This window comes from Coturnix japonica, chromosome 19 (assembly GCF_001577835.2).
Source record: "Coturnix japonica isolate 7356 chromosome 19, Coturnix japonica 2.1, whole genome shotgun sequence".
Classification (NCBI taxonomy): Eukaryota; Metazoa; Chordata; class Aves; order Galliformes; family Phasianidae; genus Coturnix; species Coturnix japonica.
In genome coordinates, this window is record NC_029534.1 from 6,752,032 (window position 1) to 6,772,846 (window position 20,815).

Below are 20,815 nucleotides of genomic sequence, written 5' to 3' on the forward strand. Positions count from 1 at the left end.
TCTGACTTTTCTTTTGGTGAATACCCGTCCCTTTCTTCCCTGCTCTTCATTGCTGTGTTGTAACCTGTGTGTGAGTGGGAACTGAGCTGGCACTGCCTCTGCCTGGCAGCAGCGAGGGAACAGGAGGAGAGCAGCTGCCTTGTTCTGAATGTGCCCTCTGGGACGCCAGTGCTGAGCCAGCAGCAGCTCTGTTTGTGTGTTTCCTCTGAGCTGTGTCACCATTACTCTGTTGTTCTTCCATAGCTCCCCAAAGCATTGAAGAGCTGTACTTACTGTTCAGCAGTTCAAACGGCGCTGTGTCAGCATGGTAATGTGTGTGCAGAAACGCTGTTAGCTTCTGATAGCAGCAAGAGGGAGAAATTCTCCCTTTTGCAGGAGAGGTTTAATCTGAAATATCTTCAGAGGAGGATTTAATCTGAAATATCTTCAGAGGAGGAGATGGCGGCTCCGGCTGCTTCCCTGTGCCTGACTTCCATGTGTGAGCTCCCATAGAGTGATTGCACCTGGGCAGGTGCTGCAGTTCACTCAGATTTATTCTGTTTCCTTCTCACCTTGTCTTGTTTAAAGCTTCATTGACCACTTCTGCAGATTTACCTGCAGAATTCCCTACCGACCCATTGCCAGCTGCTCTGTGCTCACCCGGCTGCTCATGAAGTATGAAGGCCTGTGTGTTAGGGCTGGGCCTCGCGGGCTGAAGACCCCACTGCGGGCTGTGCTGTTGGCCAGGCCTGTGGCACGACCCCAAGCTGTGACCTACAGGATGCCCTGCTTGGATGAATGCTGCCCAGATCACCCTGAGAAAAGCAGGATGAGAGCAGAGGCTGAAGCCAGGGCTGTGGCAGAGCCCTGTGCAGTTGTACAGCCCGGTGCCTCCTGTCCATGCTGATGGAAGGTAGGGAGAAGTGCACAGGCCTCTGCAGCTCCGTGCAGCTTTCTCAGTTCTTTTCCTTTTCCTCAGGGAAATGCTGATATTCTGGGAGTGCTGAAGTCAAACAGCTGAGCATAAACCAACTAGAAATGTCCTAAAAAAGTCCAATGGCCAAAACATGTGTGAAGGAAGAGTAGACAACAAAACAAACCTGTCGCTGCCTGGGTAAGGGCAGTGCTGTGGTGGGTGCAGAGGCACGAGGCCATGCTGCTCATTTTGGGGTGTTAATGAACCCAGCTGGGTCAGTGCTGCTGTCTGGTGATGACTTCCTTCCCAACTTGGTTTGAGCAAAGAAGCCGATAACACTGCCATGAGAGCAGGTACAGCGCTGTGCTGATGGAATTCAACCACAGCTCCTTTAAACGTGTCTTGGGGTAAATGCTGTTTTTTTGTTGTTTGCTTGTTGTTTGTTCTCCGAGGTTCTGGCTGCTCTTAAGTCCCTGCATTAGAGTGGGGATAGCTGTGGTGCTGCAGTGTCTGTCCCAGACTGCAGGCTGCTGTGGGACCTTATGGCTGCGAGCAGCAGTTCTGCCTGTTCTGAACATTCTTTGTCTCTTTTTTGTGTGTGTAAACAACAAAGGTTCTGCTTTCTGTGGCACAGAACATGAGCTTTACTGTTCTGAGCTGTCAGCAAGCGGCCTCTGTTTGCATCTTTCCAGGTTTGTGGTTTGAGGAGAAAGGAATGGATTTTTGTCCTTTTCTTTGCTGGTTCTATATCACACAGTGACACGTTACAAAACACATGCAGATCTTGCTTTCCTTACGAGCTGAGCTCAGGATTGTGCAACATTTCCATGAATTTCCTGATGCTGCTTTTAAACGGAAGAGAGCAAAGAGCCCGGGTGGGGAAACTTGAGCAAGCTGGGTTTGGGAGCAGGGCTGCACACTGAGTGCCAGCATGGCACAGTGGGAGAAAGCAGCTCCTATGTCAGTGCACTGCAGGCTCTGATGTGTTCTGCTGCTTATGTGGAAGGTTTTCACACCATGTGTGTAGCACAGGAACTTTTCTCTTGCCTTTGTTTGCCCCTGTCACCCAGGCAGTGAGCTCAGAGAGGTGGTTTCTGGCACAGTTTACATTGAGAGCCCTCCTGTCGCTTCTCAGTCCCCTCAAGTTCTGCTGGAAAAACTGTGGAATAATCCAGGCTTGGGCAGGCTTTAATCTTGCTCAGCTTTGCCTTAAGCAAGGGTGACGTTTTGAGGGCATGCAGCATTTTTCTGATGCAACTGCTTTTGTGATCACTTTCATGCGGAGTTTGCTGTGGGGGGGAAAACTCATCACCTTTAGCTGAAAGAAATATCGTGGTACCTCAGGAACATCTGTTTGGTTTTTGTTTGGATTTGACTGGTTGGCCTAAAAGCTTTCCATGCCCAACTGATGTTTGTTCCTTACCACCAACATTCTAGTGTACATTGAGCACAACCACCTCTAGAGCCCAAAGCAACCAGCTTTGTTGCTCTCTTCTAATCGTTCCTGTCCTGAAGCATTAGCTCTGCAATGAGTCTCTTCCCACAGCAGTCAACCAGGGTGGGATCAGTGGGGCTGTCTGCAGGGTCTGCCAGCCCCGGCTGTGGGCCATCCTCTGCCTGGAGCAGCTGGGAGAGGCTCAGCTCTGTGTGTGTGCATGGGAGTTAGGAAACTTCACTACCGAAGTATAGTCCATGTATTTACCTCTTCTGATCCTCTTGCAGTGTGTCCTCCCTGCTGGCTGGGAGGGCTTTCTGTATGGGAATGAATGAGGAGCAGATCCTGCCCTCTGCAGCAAAGGGAGGCAGCGCATCCTGCTCCTGTGTGCGCAGCTCTTCCATTGCCTGGTTTTGTGCAAAAGGAAAGATGTAGTATCGGTTGGCGCGTTGCTTACACATCCCTGCTGGGACTTGATGGTGGTGCACAGCTGTTAGGAAAATCCAGCATAATAGCAAACAACATCACGTGGTTTTAAAGAGCAATTTCATTTTGCTTGAGTGAAAGCTTGTTGCTATGGCGCTGCAAGTATTGCAGCATCCTGCAGCTTCAGGAAACCACGAAGGCAGGCTCCAGTCCGTGCTTTCTGCCCTACGTGCTGCACGAAAATCCAGTGTTAATTTCTCTTTCTGTTGGTGTCTGAAGCTCTCTGAGAACCTTAAAAATGAAGAACACGCCTCAGTTCCTGCTGACTCAGCAGTGGAAGAGGGGAGCTGACCCAGGACCTCAAGCCACCAGCAGCCCCAAAACCTCCATGTATCTCAATGAGAGCGGCTCCCCGTATGGCACATGCTTTGTGTCCCTACACAAGCAGCCAGGTGCTGTTTTCTCCATTCCTGCAGCACAGCAGACACGTGGAAGGCTGCCTGACCAGGTTGGTGTGGGAATCCTTCCCACCTCCTGGCTCTTGCTGTCTGGTTCATTCTTGTTTTTTGACTTTCATTTTAACCCATTTGAATTTCAAGCTGGTAAAATGTAGCTGTTACATATGAACAAGCAATGGTATACAGCAATCTGACAACAGATTGAACTCCTTTAGAAGTAAACAAAGCGGTTTGGGAGAGAGAAGATGAAATGCAAGATGGTTCCTGAGTGCATGCGAACACCCACGAGACACGTGGGAGCTTGAAAATAGGTGCACATGGGTCTGTGGCACCTGCCCAGCGCAGGGTTTGCCAGTAATTGCTCCTTCTTCCTTCTCCCTTTGGGGTTTGTGGATGTCAGGCTTTGGGCTGGAGGAACTGGACTGCTGGGAGTTCTGATTGGCCAACATACCTGCAACAGGTTGGCCAGCATTTTTGTTCCATATATGAGTGTGCATTGCTTTGCCAGGCTGTGCCCAAAGGCAAAGCCACAGCTGTGCTGTGAGCACCAGCACTGCTGTGTAAAAACACACTAACGAGCTGCAGCTGACATGGGCTGCACAAGGGATGCCTCCTGCTTCCCTGCTACTGCTGCACGCTGTTCTATTTCCTGTGACTTCTAAGGCAACAGTTTGACCTGCCCCATTCTTCCTCCACTGCTGATCACATCTTTACCTGACTATGTGGCAGCTGGACTCACTGCTGGGCAGCGGCAGGGGAGGGATGTTGGTGTGGCTGCTGCCTCCACTGCATCCCCAGCTGCTGCCCAATTGTTCCCTGTGATTTCGTTCAGCTTTCTTCCAGGATCTGGATCTTCACTTTCTAAAGGGCAGCATAACAGCTTTAAAAACAAACAAACAAACAAGTGCTTCAGGATATTGATCTGACTGTGCGCTGCACACTGAGCAATCCAGCACTGTGGGCACATAGAGTGGATGTAGGGGGAGCAGTGAGTGTGCCACCCCCAAACCCTGCACTGATCCTTGTGCTCAGGTAACCCGGCTTCACTTGAGGGTGGGCACCCGATGTCTGTGGTCTCCAGCGGGAATCCCTCAGCACAGCAGCTCCAGGACTGACCTTTTTCAGCCTCCTTGGGTGATGCATGACAGCAGTTGGTGCTGCTGGGCAGCCGGGTTTTGTAGCAAGGGGTGCTGTGCTGTGCTGTGCCCCTTCTGCAGGCAGTGCTGGGGATGTGTGTGTGCCACTGGATGTCACTGTCGCCTCGTGGTGCCTCGGGCACAGGGATGGCAGTGAGTAGCAGTGGGTGCAGCGCTCAGCAGCAGCATCTCCATTGCTCTGGGCTATCCCAGAGGAGAAAGAGAGGTTTTGCATTGCCTGCCATGTTGATTGATTGACTTTTGCTTATAACAAGCAAACTTCGGGGGCTTCAGGTGGCCTGAGAGAGTAAGGAAACAAGAAAGGAGCGGGGGGCTAATTTCTCTGCTAATGAGCTGCTGGTGGTGTAGGAGAGGCAGCAGACTGAGTGGGGATGCAGGGCTGCTCAGGTGCATTCAGTAAGACTGAAAATGGAATTGGGATTGGTGTGCAAGCTGAAGTGTGGCTTTTAAAGGCCTGAAACCTGCAGTGAGGAAAGGGGAAGGCAGAGCTCTGGTTGTAAGCTAGTAAGGCTGACAGAGGACCTTACTCTCCTTTAAGGATAGCTTACCTAATTACATATTCATTAAGCTGTTACGCTCTCTCATTTAAACAACGTGTTCCCAACCAATCTATGTCTGCCCCAGCACTGCTGCTGTGCTCCAATGGGGGACAGCTGCTCCCTGGTTCTCCCACCTCCTTCCCATGGCACAGGCTGCACCTACCCTTCGCTTTCCCACTTTTATCCTCCCCAAGCTGAAGCTGTGCAATCCTGTGTTTTGATTTTTGATTCAGGTAGAGCAATAGGATACAACAGTTTGGGGGCGTTTGCTGCTCGACACTCCTGCTTTTCTTTTCCTTTCCATCTCCTTGTTGTTGGGCTGTTCTAGAGCCCTCTAAAGGAGCCAACACCCTGATTTCCCTCTGCACTAACAGCCAGAGCTCCCACTCACCAACAGCTGCTTTGCTGCCAGCACTCAGATGGCCACAGCTCTTTAAGGTGAAGCACAGGATCACACCTACTGCAGTTTCCTAAATTGCTCAGAACATTTTCCCAGATGCCTCCAGTATTGCTGGGGTTTTTTTCCCTTTTTTTAAATATTGGGTTAGTTTTTAATATTTTTGAATAAACTTCTCCAAGTGTTTCTTAAGGACCTTTGAGCTTCCTGGTGCACTCAGCCTTTGCTCTGGAGCTGTGTTTGTGGGTGGCTGTGAGTCTACTTTGCACGGCTTAACCCTTTGGGGTGGGGCTCTCAGGAACCCACTCATTACAGCTCTATTCCTGGTGATGCTCGGGCACAGAAGCAGCATTGACAACCTCTTGCTTTACCTGAATGAGTTGATTCTTCCAGAGCTCAGCTTTACCAGATATAACTAAGGATCAGAGTTTGGTCTGCAAAGCATGGCTGGGAATGTGGCATTGGTGAACTGCTCCCGAAACTGCAACTCATGATGTTGGGGAGAGCAGCTCAGCTTCCTGCCTCTGGGTGAGGAAGGCTGCTGTCCTGTTTGCTTACCTGGAACTTTTGCATCTTGTTTCTCTGGATGTATTTATACAGCTTCTGCAGCTGCTTTTCATCCTTGTCTGAGAAGAGGGAGGCGAACCTCCACATCATCCTAGGGAGAAGATACATGGGCTGCATATGTGAGCACAGATTGCATCCTCTTCCTCCTGCTGGCTCTGGCTTATGCAGGGGGCCACTGGTGAATCCTTTGTATGGTACTTTTGTCCTTTTCCCTGAAGCTTATAATCAAAGCCTTACTTACTTCTTCCAGTGCCGGACCTCTGAGGCTCTGCAGTGCTGCTGGAGGAACAAGTTGATGCGGTCCCCAATTATGGTCACGCTTTCCTTCATGTACTTCAATTTCTTCTTCCTGGAGAGCTGCTGGGGCAAGTGCAGCTTCCTGAGTGACCTCTTGAAGGGCCTCAAGTACTCCTTACACTGCAAAGGAAGTGTTGGAATAGCTGTTCTCTGTTAGTAAGCCACTTAAATAGTTGTCTGGAAAAGCACCAGAGGAGTGTTTCTGGGTGAGTGCATTGCATGTGGGGATGGGGGCTGAAGTGGGTCCCTGCCATCACCATGAAGGAGCCCATCCAGCACCTTGTGAGCTTCATGTTGCCACAGACAAAGTATGTTGGGGTAATACAGAAGGGGACTGAGGGATTTTCACAACTGGGACTTCCCTTTTGACATCATAGGGTGAAACGTATTAACTTCAGACTATTAAACAGCTGTTGTTCTGCACAGATGGGAAAAGGGAGCTGCTTTTCACACACTGCTGCTTCCTGTGGCCATGCCTGGGATGGTGCAAACCTCAGCTGGTGATGCAAGAGTAAGTGCTGTGTCTATACCCTCCCCTCCGTGTGGCTTTTAGCATGTTACGCACATGGGGCTGTGTTGGGAGTGTGTGGCTAAGGGTGGCTTGTCCATGCATGGGCAGCAGTGTGGGATGCAGCTTTAGGGCTGCAGGGTGGGTGACACCACGCCATCGAAGCTCCATATGAAATGCTGAAGTAGCAATACACGTTCCTAAAGACTGAGTGGTGTGATTTTCGGTGGGGATGGTCCGTTGTTTGCTGAACTGAAGTGTGATGCTGGGAACACAGCAGTGAGGTTAACCACTGCGGCTTTCCTCCATGCACGAAGGTTTAGTGTGCTGTCCTGCTGTCTGCTTCCTCTGTCAGACCCCCCTGGGTGTTATTTTTTTCTCTCATTCTCGAGATGCCTTTTCCCCCACTGCCAAATCCCATCCAGTGTCTCACAATTTTGAAGATATCCTGGTTGAGGCCGACCGTGGAGCAGATGAGTGGGGCCCAATGCAGTGCACGACCCGTACTGCCCAGTGCAGGGACTGCTGCCTCCGCGTTGGCCACATCATTCCTCAGGTCCTGTGGGTGCCAGAGGCAGAGGTCAGTTACCCACTGGTGCCAGTTCTGTGCCCCTTCCTAAAGGCATAGCTGAGGACAAACCCCACCTTCAGGCTTAGAAGTGTTGCTCTTCCTGCCAAAAGCATTTCAGATTGGGTTTTCAGAGGTGCTTAATGAAGGCAAGTGTTTAATTGCAATTAAAATCTGTAAGAATTGGTCACCTCATTTTTTTTTTGGATGCGTGACCAACCTAAACCCAAGGTAATGGCGTATTTTACAACACCCTGTGGTATGTAATGAGAGAAATCCCTCCCTCTCTAATGTTCTCTGCCCTGTAGGAAGATCTCTTTGCAAACTTGATCCCAAACTGAGTTTTGGAAGTGTCACCAAGGCCGAGCCCCGCTCTGGCTGTGTGTCCCTTCCTGCTCATGCTCACCTTCCCAGCTACGCTGCTGCTGACTGCCTGCTCCTCTGTGCCCACCTGCTCCATGGCACACAGAGCCCTTGTGCTGCCACCTCCACACCAGGTGAGGAAGGGAAGTAACCACACAAAGAATGTTTGTGGGTCACCAGGGTGCCTGGATACGGGCTCCGAGTTCCACCAGCCATGGGGATGGCTGGGATATGCTGATGGGGAATGGAACTGGTGGTTGTGATCGTCATCCATCCATAGTGTGGTCAGAATGGGCCTTGTTCCTCCTCTCACATTGCAGCCACTGGTCTGAGCTGCTGTTGAGGTGGCCCTGCTGGGTGTGGAGCAGGCACAGGGTGCAACACAAGGTGTTGTTAAAGGAGCTTGTTGGAGCTGTGTTCTCAGTTCCCATTGTGGTGTAATGGAAATCTGGAGGTATCTCCTTTGCAGGTGCCACCCACAGTGAGGTGTAGCTCTCTTTTAAAGCTCTTAGTTCTAGTAAAGAATAAATTGCTCTTGCCAGGAGGAAGAAAGGCTCGTAGTTTAAGGGATTATTTTTTGGAGATTTCCTTCCAGGCCAAATGCTTTAACAAAGAAAACTGTGTTGGTCATGCACTGACCAGTCAGACAAGTGCAATTGTTTCGTCCCTCAGACAATTAGTGTAATTGCTGCAGCTGTGATTCAGCTGTGCTCCTGTGCCAGGTCGCTTCTGGCACCGGGAGTCAGCGCTGGGCTGCACAAAGGCCCTCTCTGAGGTTCCATGGCCTCATGGAGGGGACAGCTCTGCTCCCATCAGAGCACACATGGCTGGTGTAGCATCTCTGTGCCCCCCCAGTGCCTGAAGTTTTGCTTTCAGTCCCTGACGTGGGAGCAGACACGGGGACAGTTATCTCCAAATGCTTTGCAGTTGGCTTTGCTTTGACTCTCTGAGGTCTGCTGCTATTTGTTTAGTCTGTGCTGAGATTTCAAGGTATGTTATGCATTAGTTAACGTGAAGCAAGGTCACTGCAGAGCAGAGGATTCATGACAGAGAGGGTAAGTGAAGCTGTTCTAGCTTCAGCCTGGGTTTGGCAGGGCCAGAGGTGGAGGTGGCTTAGTAGAAGGGGATGTTGAAAAGTTGAAGGCTGTGTTGAAAGCGCGCTCAGTTTCTCAATGCCTGCTGCCTGCTGCACACCCTCTTCCTTGCCCTCTGCCTGCAGCTGTGACACCCATCCTGGTGTGGCCACCTCCAGAGGCTCAAGCCAAGAAGTTGGCAGCTCATGTCCTCAGCTCTCACCTCAGGGCATTGAAGGGCGGTGTGTTCCCGGCAAACAGGAGCACTGAGAGCAATAAAGCTGCTTCAGCACAGGCTCTCACATGTGGTAGCAGCTAGATTAAAGGCTGTGCAGGTACTCCGGGACACACACTGGTTGTTATCACAGGCATAACCCATATTTGCTTGGCTGTATCTGTGTACCTGTGAGACTACAGCCTCTACAAGCACATGACAGCCGCATGGAAAGGCTCTCCTGCTTTCTCCTGCATACGCTGCACCTTGCAGGCCGGGAGGTCCCCTTGGACATGGCAGCATACGTTCTGCTTCTGGGAGCGTGCTGCATCTGAAGCACAGCCAAAGTGGAGGGGCACAAACAGCAGCTTCGGACAGACCTCCCTGGGCAGCCTCTATCTGAGAACCTCACTGTGTTTGGGAGCTGTCAGCCAGGGTCAGGGTGAAGCAGTGACCTTCCAGCCTTCTCTGGCACTGCTTATTCTCCAGCTCTGCTACTGTACTAAAAAGCTGAGGCTGCAAAATGCCTTTTCCCACTGTTGAGCTGTCTGATAGTGCTCCAAGCTGTACTCTGACCGCAGAAGCCATAACCCTTCCCTGCCCTTGAATTTCTATGATTGCACTGAGCAAAACTGCAGGTCGTTTTGGACATGGCAGAAGGTGCACTGAAGATGGCACAACCCAGACCACATCTCTGTAAATCTATCGGGTTATATCGCTTACTTGAGGTCAGGAGTCCTTCCAAACAATGTTCTAATCGGGTGGGGAAAAGTCAGGTGTACAAATAGATTACACGTCTCATATTTCTCCTAGTGAAAGGAAAGGGGCTCAAGTGCTGCTCAGACGCTGCTGTGACAGCGCAGCCCAGGAGCGCTTCCAGTTCTCTGACAGCTCTCCTGCAAACAGTGATTTCTGCACCTTAGCAAGCGCTTTCCAGGAGCTGTGCAAGTGCAAACAGCAAAGCTTTGCTGGCACAGCAGCTCTTCCAGTGCAAGGCTGGGCACGTAACCAAAAGGAAGCACTTGTGAAGACATCCTTTGCATGGCTGCTGCTTGTTGGTTTGTGCAGATTTAGCATGAAAACCTCAGGTGATTTGATGAGTCAGGGTGAAAACAATGCAGGCAGGTATCTGATGCAATATTGATTTAGCAGTAGGTCACAGGGAAGGAGAGCTGATAAATGCAGATAAATGTACAGGTAGTTGGTTTAAGTGTAATGTAAAATGTGTGTACAGGGTGATGTAGTTAAACCTAAAAACCAGACAACATTGCCAGATGCATTGCAATGCGATATTAAAAAGGAATCGTCAAGAGGAATGTTTCTTAGTAACCTGTTCGTACGATGTGGAGGGTGAACGCCTCATTTGATACAGTGATTAATGATGCTCAGCACGGATGCCCAGCCTGCAGGGTGGAGGCTTTGCTAATTGTCCTGGAAATTCCTTTCCTCGTGCTTAAGGATGATGCAAACTTTCACAGCCAACCAGTGACCTGTCCTCCTGCAGCTGGGCTCCCATCAGTGCAGCTCGTAGCCCTCGTGTCAGCGGGAGAGACCAAAAAGAGGATTTGGGCCTCATTGCTGTTTGTATGTGATGTTACTAGAGGAATTCTTTTTTGTTGAGGTTGAAAGTTTTTCATTTAATTATTTGGCTGAGAAAATGTGGTGAAAACCCCAAATGTGCTTTGTGACCAGTGGTACGTCGAGGTGGAATATGAAGCTGAAACCACATCTGCAACCCTTTCATCCTCTGTCCCTCATGAAATCGGATCAGATGTGCTCCTAGTGTTCCCACCCTGGGTGGCCCAAAGCTGCTGGTGACCAATTCTTCCCTGTCAATAAATGCATCTTGGTGTGTATGTAAGTTAGCTCATGTTTCAGCTGTTTTGCAGGTGAGTTTCTCCCTTTGCGTTTCCAGTCAGACGGTAATGAGTTTTTTTTGGTGTTTGCTGATGTCATATAGCTGCTTTCTGAAGCCTTTTGAAGTCTTCAGGAAATGAAAGAGCATTATCAACTTCCTCCATGTTTTGTGAGAAACAGGACAGTTTCAGGCCTTCCTTCTTACTGTGTGTCAAAAGTTTTCAGAGTTTCTTATGCAAATGGAAACAAGTCTTGCTAATGACATGTTAATAAACCCTTCCCTTTGCTTCAGCTTAACAAGGTGGGTATCTAAACATTGAGAGCAATCCAATTTCTCTTGCTAACCCTTTGGATGATGCAATAGGAGCTGCCCGAGGTGCTACCTGCTTCATTCATCTTCCCCTCCCCACCAATTTACCCACTACTGTAGCAAGTTAGCAGAAAAAATAATAAACATAAAGGAGTGAAAAGGGCTTTTCCTCTCTTTGCAATAGAGAAGTAAAGCTTCCCAAAGGGGTTCTCCTGTCCTGTGTCAGTTTTCAGTCTTGTGGCTTTTCTCTGAATGAACCAGCAGGGGAAAACGTGTTTTGTATCTCTCTGTACAGAGAGGATGGAAAATACCACCCAGCCAGAGCAACTGGTGCACTCAGTTTCAGTGCCCCTATTTATGGCACAGGCTCCTAAATCTGTATCACCTTTTCTCCTCCTCCTTTCTCCCTCAGAAGCTCTGCTACCCACCTCCCATGGTCTCTCTGCTAACACAGGAGCTGCGCTGGGCAAGTTTCCAGCACAGTCAGTGCCAGCGGGCTGCCAGCCTGCAGGCACAGCGTGACGATGCTCTGGGCAGTGATGGGAGCTGGGCTGGCAGGGCTCAGGCTGCTGGCAGTGCCCTCATGCTGTCCCTGCTCTGACCCATGCCCTTTGCCTAGCACAGCCCTGTGCTGTACTGCACAAAGCTGGGGCTGTTTGTACTATTCTGCTTAGCACTTACTTCAGATGGTGGATTTTTCAGAGGAAGTCAGGTTTGGGTTTGGGGGCATTTTCTTATTTTTTATGTTTGGTTTTACTTTGAAAAGAAAGGAATTTCCCCTCCAGTCTACAGAACGCAGCTATCAAGAGAAGCAGTTAATTTTTCTATCTTTAAACATTAAACCACATTTAATTAACAAAAATGAAGGTGTTTGTCTGATGGATTTCAGACTCCGTCCTTATTGCAGTGGGGCAGCTGCAGTGAAATGCAGGCCCTGCTGGGATGTGCAGAGGAGAAAAAACAGTGTGTGCCAATGTCTGCAGTGCTCTGATTCCCTCCTACCAGCCCCAAAATACTAAATGTGATTCTTTGTCTGGCATATGGGGATTTGGAGAATTGTTGCTAATTACTGCAGTTGTGTGATCTAGCTTAACCAGCTTAAATAATATATTAAGTGCTTTTACTATCTTCCACAACATGCTGGAATGCAAAGAGGAGCATTTAATGCTGTTGACACATTACAGCAGGCATAAGATATAGCATTAATTTGCAGATGAACTGGGTTTGGATGACGTATTACTGGTATAAATTGCAGTCAGGGCTCTGGGCTGTGCAGGTAGATGCTGTGCAGCACAGGGCACAAACCTCTGTCTGTGGGGCTTGAGTCTGCAGGGCAGGGGGCACTGAGTGACCACAGGGAACATTAAGGCTGGTTCCAGGCAGGTGCCTAGAAAGGCTGATCCAGAGAAAGGAGGAAGATGCTATAAGCTACTGAAGAATTCTTATTTTACCTCCACCCTTTATCCAGGGAAGTAACAATTCTGATAGTCATCAGTTTACGCCCAAATTCTGCTGTCTCTTCCTTCCAAATCTGTAATTTCTATCATCTGTATGAACAGAATGTGAGAAGGGCATGCCATGAGTGTGCTGCTGCTGGACTCGGAGTGATGAATAGCTCTGGAGCAGCTGAGCACAGCTCATCTGAGGTGAAGGATCTTGTAAGACACGTGGTTCATCTTCATTTTTCCTGTTGTTTTGGGAGTGGTAGGGATGACAATGACTGACACTTCAGGATGTTATAAACCACAAAGGGAAATAGTGATAGTGATAAAAAGGCCTGCATGTTCTGACCTGTAATTTGGTTTAGTCCCTGTAAAATGACAGGGACTGTTGGAATGTGCAGTAATTAGCTGTGTTTTACCTACTTGAAACTAAAGCACTGTGCAGGCTTTGCAGATTAAAGAAAATTATGTCGCTTTTTGTCTGTTTTTGCTTGATTTTAGCTTGAAAACAGGGAGGTGAAAGGCTTGTGTCGAATCTTCAAGAAAAATTTGGTTCTTAAAAGGCTGTGGAGAAAGTATGATCTGAAGACCTTCAGTTTCCTGGCTGTGACACAGAATTAACAGCTACATTTATTCTGATTCTGTTTTAATATTCTGGCTGAGAAGCAAACAAAAAGAACTCCCTAGGCTGGCTTCAGTGAAATGGAAGAACTGATAGACAATAATGGGGTAGAGGCTGGCAGAGGAATGATTGTTGCCGATGCTGGCAGAGGAATGATTGTTGCCGATGCTGGCAGGATAATGTTCTCTCCACGCTTCGGATGCTATAAAATGATAGATATCTAATGCTAAAAATTGAGAGATGCTCTCTGGGAGATAGGAAACACTGTGCAAAAGTGTTTTTTTCTGATTGGCCACATGGAAAAATCCAAGGTCATAGACAAGGCATCTTGCAGGGATGCACAGCTGGTACCTCAGCACTGAAACTGGCAGAACCAACCAGAAGGATGTTAGTTGGCTGTGTGGGTAAAAATGGAAGGGCAAAATGAAAGAGGAAGAAAGAGCTGGGAAGTGATAAGAGAAACGAGAGGAGAAGTTCTTGCCCATTGTCGTGGTGTCCAAGCACTCTGTAGCAACTTCAAATTGCTCTCTTCCTTGAATGCACCAATTTTCTTTTTTGAGCTGCAACGATTTGGCTCCTCCAACTCCTCTGAACTGGCCATCGACTGCTGAGATCTGCTCAAGAATCTGCACAATACTCCAGGCTGAATTTAGGTACGGTCACTGAAGAGCTGCTGGGCCAGAAGCTCTTACATGAGCAGCTGGGCTTCTAACCAAAGGGAGAGGGAGTGCCAAAAGCTTTTATGGATCTTTTTTGATGCTGAGTTTTATATAACAAAAACACATGCAAATGCAAACTCGGTAGGCAAAATATCTGATTAATCCCCAGTGCTTTACCTCGCTTTGTGGGTACAACTGCCCACAGAGGTGGCAGAGTGTGACACTGAAGGAGCTCTGTCCAGCAGCGATTTACCACACGTTTTTGAGCCACTGTAGCACATCAACAGCCACTGGGTGCTCAGCTGAGGTGGCAGCTAAGCACTCTGACCATCTCCACCCTGTTTGCTGCTGCATATTGGGGGGATGAGGAGTGACGAGGTCTGAGCAGATGGCAGCCCTTGGACCTTTTTTGGTGCATTGTTGGCTCGACCAGCAGCTCTTCATCGACTCTGAGCAGATTACAAGCATGATATTAGCTCAGATAATGCCACTTTGTAAATAAACTTAATTACTATCATTAGCTGTTTGACACCATAAAATACAGGTCTCTTATTTTGATGTCTTTTTTTCTCTCTCTTAGTGTCCCTGGGGTGGTGTCACTTTTGGATCACTGACAGTGGCAGTGGGCACACCAACCTTAACACGTCCTGAGCTCTACTGCCTGGCATGGTGCTGAAGGTTGACAGGTTTATCTGTTTGGGATTTCCTCTTGTTTAGTGCCTGAATTATGTAAAACTTTAATAAGCAAATAGGATACTTTGGCTCTGCCTCCCAAAACCTGAAATGGAATCAAGGGAAGTACAAGGGTGCACCAGATGATGTGCTGGTCCTGGCTCTGTGGTTTTTGCTTTACGCTGCTGTCCTGTTGTTCTGGGATGTTTTCCATTGTGTCAGCTATTGGCAAAATGTTCATGAAGTTGTTACAGGAGTTATGTTTTGATACTGCTTTTTCTGTATACAACAGTCGAACTGCTAAGATGACGTTTGTTGGAGATCCTGTGTGCAGCAGCTGTTGGGATGAGAAGAAAGCAGCTCTCCCTTTGAAAGGAAAGCTGCCCCATTGTGCCACGGTGGTGAGCCGCTGCCTGCTGTGCTCCTTTGCTGTCGCACTCTGGGGGCAATGAGAACATCCTCTTCCTACAACATAACTCAGTGTAATTTGGATAAACATTAGTCACTTCTTGCAAAGCCATTCCTTTGATTTGCTTTTCTGTTATTAATTACTTGCACTTCCTCTCGTCACACTGCTTTCTTGTTCTTTTTCTTTGCTGCTGAAGATGGAGCTGCAGAGAAATCCTTCACTTCCATTTCCAGCAGCACGTGGGTTATCTGCCTACAAGAGAGTACAGAACTATTTACTCAACCACATGTTTTTTCTGGTTGTTTCTTGATGACAGATACTACTCCTAATCTACACAACGACAACACTTTGAGACAGGAGATCTGTGTTCCCATCAATTTTTGCTGTGCTGATAAATCACAACATATCTCACTTTCTGAATGATGTGTTTCTGGATTTAGGTCTGCTCTTCTTCCTTTGTCAGTTTTCCTTAGTGCTAGCAACAGCCTTGCCAAAGCTCATCTGTTCCCTTAGTGCTCAGCCCAGCAAGCTGATTAATTCTATCACTCTTCTCCCACTACCAGCATACTCAAACAGGTTGATAGAAAATCAGGAAGGATGTGATGTTTACAAATGCTCCCAATGCATCATGATTTTCTTCTTGCTCTGCTTAGTTGTGGCACCTTGTGTCCTCTGGGTTGAGGGGATGTCAGCAATGTCTGCCAGGTAAAAGGAGGAGTTCTCCTGTTCTCTGTGGGTCTCAAGTGCAGTGGTGTCACCCCACATGCATGTGAGCTTTGAGTGCAATGCACCTTATGGTGTTTTCTTCTGTACACATGTGCCTCAATTTCTTTGGTTATGCAGATAATGCTGTTGTAGCATGAGCTGAAATTATGTAGCACTATTGATATGGACAGCAATTTGAGTCACTTCAAACCTGTCGTGATCTCTCTGAGCAAAAGCATCAGGGGGGAAGCAGCAAAACTAATAACTCACCTTCCTCCTCCTTCTTAAGAGGTGGCAAAACCAAGCAGAGGCCATATGCAACACAAACAGGGCTCCTGCCTCGCTCCTCTGTTCCTGGAGAGGGAGGGGAACTGCAGCCCACGTTGCTCCTCCTGCTTCCCCACCATGTTTGTATGGTAATACGTACGGTTTGGGTGGCACTGTCTCAGTGGGAAAGAAAGCACAGGGTGTCTGCTGCTGCTGCTGGAAGCACTGTGTTCATTAACACAGTGGAAGCAAACTGGAGGGTTATGGGGTTTGCAGAAACCCCATCTGAGTATTTGCAGTTAAAAAAATTATATGTATATGCAAAACTTACTAAAAACACAATGGTGCTTCTGGAGATAGAAAATATTAAAGACCTCATTTTCTTTGCTGTTGCTGCAGTGAGGTTATTAAAACAGAATTCTGTAAATACTACATCAATTTTCTCGTGTGTGTGGTGGTGGGTTTGTTTATTTGTCTGGTTTTTTTTAACTATTATTATTCAGTTTTGACCATAAAAGCCACAGTCTTTTTCCCAGCAATGTTCTGCTCATAGTTCATGTTGGCAATAGTGCTTCAGACCTGCCTGGATTGTAAGTGTGAGACAGGAGGGCCCTGGTAAGAGTTTGTCCCTTTGTTTCTGATCCTAGTTCATACAAACCTGTCATGAATGTCACCCTCTGAATACTATCTCAAACCACTTGTCTCCTGCAACATGGGACAGAAGCTGTGTTTTGCATGTGTAGCTGGGTTGTTCTTTAAGGAAGTCTCTCATATTTCCCACTGATAACACCACAATTAGATTGGCAGAAAATGATTTGAGAAATTTCTCTCACTCATCACTTAATTATAACTAAAAAGATACAAAACCATTCCGCTCTCAGGTAAATGAAGATTCTCATTGTACCATGATGTGTCTCCCATCTCCTGCTCTTTCCAAATACTTGAGCTGTGCTCTGCTGCGCTGCACTCAGGGCTGTGTGAAGCACAAGGGATCAAAGCTGTCTCACGTCTGCACAGTGCCTGCTGCAGTGTGTCTCCAACCTTCACTGATGATTTGCACTGTCTTCTTGTTCTTTTCCATCTCTGTGCTGAAAAACTCTGCTTCCATCTAGCTGGTATTAAGCACAAATACTAAAGAATAGTCTAAAGTATTTGACCTGTTTATTTATTTGAAGCATTTTCAACTTAAAGATTGCAGTTAGCCTGGAGAACGGAGTGCAGCATTTACACAGAACACTATAATGCATTTATTTTGAAGTAGTTTACAAAAATTGACCAGTCCTTAAATGTCAGATGTCCACGGAGGGAGACAGATAGTGGGGAAAGAGGCAGAGATGTAGAGGCAAATAATAGAGCAGGGATCAAACTTATGTTTTCAGTTCCCCTTTTATTTTAAGTGAAGCTTGAATCAGGAAATCCTATGGACTACACCACTGTTGTTCTCAGAATTGTTTTCATTCACCGCAGCACTTCCACAATTATATTGGGTTCATCTCTTCTGAGTTCAGATCTTATCAATGCCATTTGAATGCAGATGTCCACTTCAGCCTTAGCTTGCAGCTCAACTCCGTGACTCTTCATTTCTTTCTGGCAGCCTGGAGACTGCCTGGCACCTTCCTGGGCACTGACAGCTGCCCTGCCATTAATACCATGTTGCCATGCAGCTCCTGCAGCCCCTGCACAGGAATAGATATCTGCTATACCACAGACAGCTGTCAGGGATGCAAAGATGCTTAAAGATGTTTGCTAGTTGCATCTGAATCTGTGATTCGTGAGTGGTTGAATAAATCATAGCAATCAATTGACAGATGAGCAGTCGCAGTTAGCTTTACTTATACAGCACTCTTCAAACAGAAGAGAGGAGGTCAGTTCATCTAATAGGAGTTTACATTCACTATATCTTAATTTGATTTACCTTTGGCATAACATTTAAATAGTAGCAATATCTGTAACCTTGTGCTCCCCAATAAGATTCATTAAAAACTTACCACCAGATCTAATCCACAGTTAGCATACAAAGTCTTATCTCTGGGTTCCTGCTTCAGTGCCTTTGAGAACATGCTTAATTTAATCTGAACAAAGACACTGCCATCATAAGCCTCCAGTCTGATTTTCCAATCTAGAATATCTTTGTTATTAAATTTGGTGCAAGCCACGGTGCATAAAATGGATACAGCAAATTATTTTAAAGCACTCTTCAAGAAAAATTCTACTGCTTGTTAGACATCCTTTAATATCTGTGGGATGTGAGACGTCACTTCAGATTTTTCTTAAATACCATCTAGAAATGTAGTCTAAACAACTCAGCAGTGAAAAGCAGCAAGTTTGATCATAATATGCATTTTATTTTAACCATTTGGGAGATAACTTTTCAAAACATTGTTTGTTTGCCATCATCAATGATCTTTTCAACCTATCCAAGTTCCTTTAGAGGAAGGACCTCCCCGGTGGGTGTTTCTGCTGCTTCATTTGCACCAAATACTGTCAGCTGTTTTATTCTGTACCTCAAACGAGGACGGTGGCAGGGTCAGATTTGCAATTATCTTTTTAGATGGTCATCTTTTTGTGCTATATCAAGTAAACCAGTTGTACCCCGTGCTGCCTGATAATCTCTGCTGTTTGCTAGCAGGGTTTGTGCTTGCTACAAGCAGATGTTCCTTCAAAGTGTGGTGGATAAATACCGAGTAACCTTGTAACTCTGCTGCTGTTTAATAGTATAACTTACTGAAAGAAACAGATTAAAGGAGGTTAGGCAAGGTCAGTCATGGAGAAATCTGTGTGAAAATTGGAGGAAATTGGTGTGAAGCCTATAGACAGCTGTCTTGAGGCACCAGTAGCTGCTTCCTGCTCTCATTGCTCTGCCAGTTCAGGTCTGGCTGCATCCCAGTGCAGCTTTTTGCTCCAAGCAAAATGGAGACTCTCACTGTATCATTATCTCTGAAATACATAGGAACAACCAAAATACAAAGAGATGATGGCTAGGCATAAGACCACACAGGGTCACATTGCAAAGTCAGGAATTAAACCATGTCTCCCCAGCTATGAGTTAATACTTCAGAAAAGCGATCCGTCACAAATGGAGCATAGCAGAGTGAATGCCACGAGCTGGAATTCTTCCTTTAATCACAAGATAAAGCCGACACTCCACCAGCTGTTTCTAGCATTGCCAGCTTTGCTTTCGGTTGCCATGTTGCCACGATTGTTGTATTCATCCTCCAGAATATTTTACAGAGTTTATATTGCACCTCAATCAAGGTCACTTTGGATGAGGAACGGCGTGGTGCATTAAGAGATAGGTAAGACTTAAAGGTGCTGAAGACCCAGGTTTAAGGGGTAGGGTATGTAACGATGGGCTGATGTGTGAAGTACATCCCTGCAGTTTCTCTGATGCTTTATGAAAACACTCGAGTTTCCTCCTTTTTCTCTCCTCCATATTCTGTGCTCCAGGGAAGCACAAGGTCCATTGGGGGCACAGTGCAGTAATTCTATTCTCTGTCACAGCTCCAAGATACGTAATTCAAATGATGACAGAGGAAAAGAAACCACAAACAACCCAACACCATAAAGAGGGTTTCCCAAGTTGAATCCATGCGCAGTGACTTTGCACTTTAGGAGTGTAAATTTGGCCTTCTCTGGTCTGTGAGCCTCATTGCTGGCTTTTCCTACCAGGTATGGCATCTGTGTGGAATGTTTCTGTAAAAATACCTACACGTGGGCTGAGGAAATGACTTTGGGGCGACCTTTGGTTGGCTGCGATGGGGTGAGATCCTCAGAGAGCGATCCATGTGTTGGGGGGAGCTTTGCTTCTGTGCAGGAACAGCCCTATCTACAACCCCACGTTCTCCTTCTAACTCTGAAAGTTCTGTTTGGGACGGAGCAGGGTATGCTCGGCAGAGAAAGACCTGGGGGTCCTGATGGATGAAAAACTCAACATGAGCCAGCAGTGTGCTCTGGCAGCCCGAAAAGCAAATGGGATCCTGGGCTCCATCAGGAGAGGGGTGGTCAGCAGGGATAGGGAGGTGATTGTCCCTCTCTACTCGGCTCTTGTGAGGCCCCATCTGTTGTACCGTGTCCAGGTGTGGAGCCCTCAGTACAAGAAAGACATGGAGATTTTGGAAAGGGTCCAGAGGAGGGACAGGAAGATGATCAGGGGGCTGGAGCACCTCCCCTATGAGGACAGGCTGAGGGAGTTGGGTTTGTTCAGCCTGGAGAAGAGAAGGTTGCGGGGTGACCTCATTGCAGCCTTTCAATACCTGAAGGGAACTTACTCCCAGGAGGGCTGTGAACTCTTGGAAAGGGCTGACAATAGCAGGACACGGGGAAATGGTTTTAAGTTGAAGGAGGGAAGATTTAGGTTGGATGTCAGGGGGAAGTTCTTCACTAGGAGAGTGGTTAGGCCCTGGAACAGGCTGCCCAGGGAGGTTGTGGATGCCCCGAACTTGGAGGTGTTCAAGGCCAGGTTGGACGGGGCCATGGGCAACCTGATCTAGTAAAGGTGTATGTTTGGTGGCCCTGCCAGGCAGGGGGTTGGAACTACATGATCCTTGAGGTCCCTTCCAACCTGTGTCATTCCGTGATTCTGTGATACCAGGCTTAATGTTGTAACAGAACCAGCTGGAAAACCAACGGGACCCAGCGTTGTGCTGGGCGCTGAATGCAAAGCGCAGGGCAGGTTCCTGAGCGGTGCTGCCGGGCGCAGCTCAGCCCCCACAACAACAACAACCGCCGTGAGGAGGCGGCGGCCATTGGAGCGCGGCGAGCGTGAGGCGGGAAGCGCCGTGTCACGTGGCCTCTCCTCAGCTCCGTCTCGCGCCGTCCGTTAGGAGGCGCTGAGGGAGGGCAGCGCAACGGCCCGCCTGCGTCACGTGACGCTCCGGGGCGGGCGGCCGCATCACGTGACCCGCCATGGAGGAGGCGGCTGGGAGGGCGCGCGGCCTACTCCTCCTCCTCCTCCTCCCCCCGGCAGCCGCGTCCC

At 47.9% G+C, this 20,815-nt stretch overlaps 1 protein-coding gene across 2 annotated transcripts; it reads right to left on the bottom strand.

Annotated features, from left to right (window-relative positions):
* Positions 1-2,859: 2,859 nt before the first annotated feature.
* Positions 2,860-7,738, bottom strand: C19H17orf64 (chromosome 19 C17orf64 homolog). Of its 2 annotated transcripts, none has more exons than XM_015880773.2 (6): positions 7,654-7,738; positions 7,113-7,238; positions 6,116-6,291; positions 5,866-5,965; positions 3,929-4,094; positions 2,860-3,047 (listed from the first exon to the last, which is right to left on the bottom strand). In XM_015880773.2, the coding sequence occupies exons 1-5, from the start codon at positions 7,705-7,707 to the stop codon at positions 3,933-3,935; spliced, it is 618 nt and encodes a 205-aa protein (XP_015736259.2). In that variant the 5' UTR covers positions 7,708-7,738; the 3' UTR covers positions 2,860-3,047; positions 3,929-3,932. The 2 variants fall into 2 exon arrangements, with proteins under 2 accessions (XP_015736259.2, XP_015736260.2); XM_015880774.2 differs by lacking the exon at positions 2,860-3,047 and adding an exon at positions 3,073-3,665.
* Positions 7,739-20,815: the final 13,077 nt, after the last annotated feature.

Excerpts from the sequence above, each read along its gene's own strand:
- C19H17orf64 (XM_015880773.2), bottom strand. The coding sequence starts at position 7,707 with ATGGAGCAGGTGGGCACAGAGGAGCAGGCAGTCAGCAGCAGCGTAGCT. Across the intron at positions 6,292-7,112 it reads ACCAGGATATCTTCAAAATT|TGTAAGGAGTACTTGAGGCC; the intron begins GTGAGACACTGG and ends CTTCCTTTGCAG. Across the intron at positions 4,095-5,865 it reads ACAAGATGCAAAAGTTCCAG|CTGTTATGCTGCCCTTTAGA; the intron begins GTAAGCAAACAG and ends TTGTTTTTAAAG.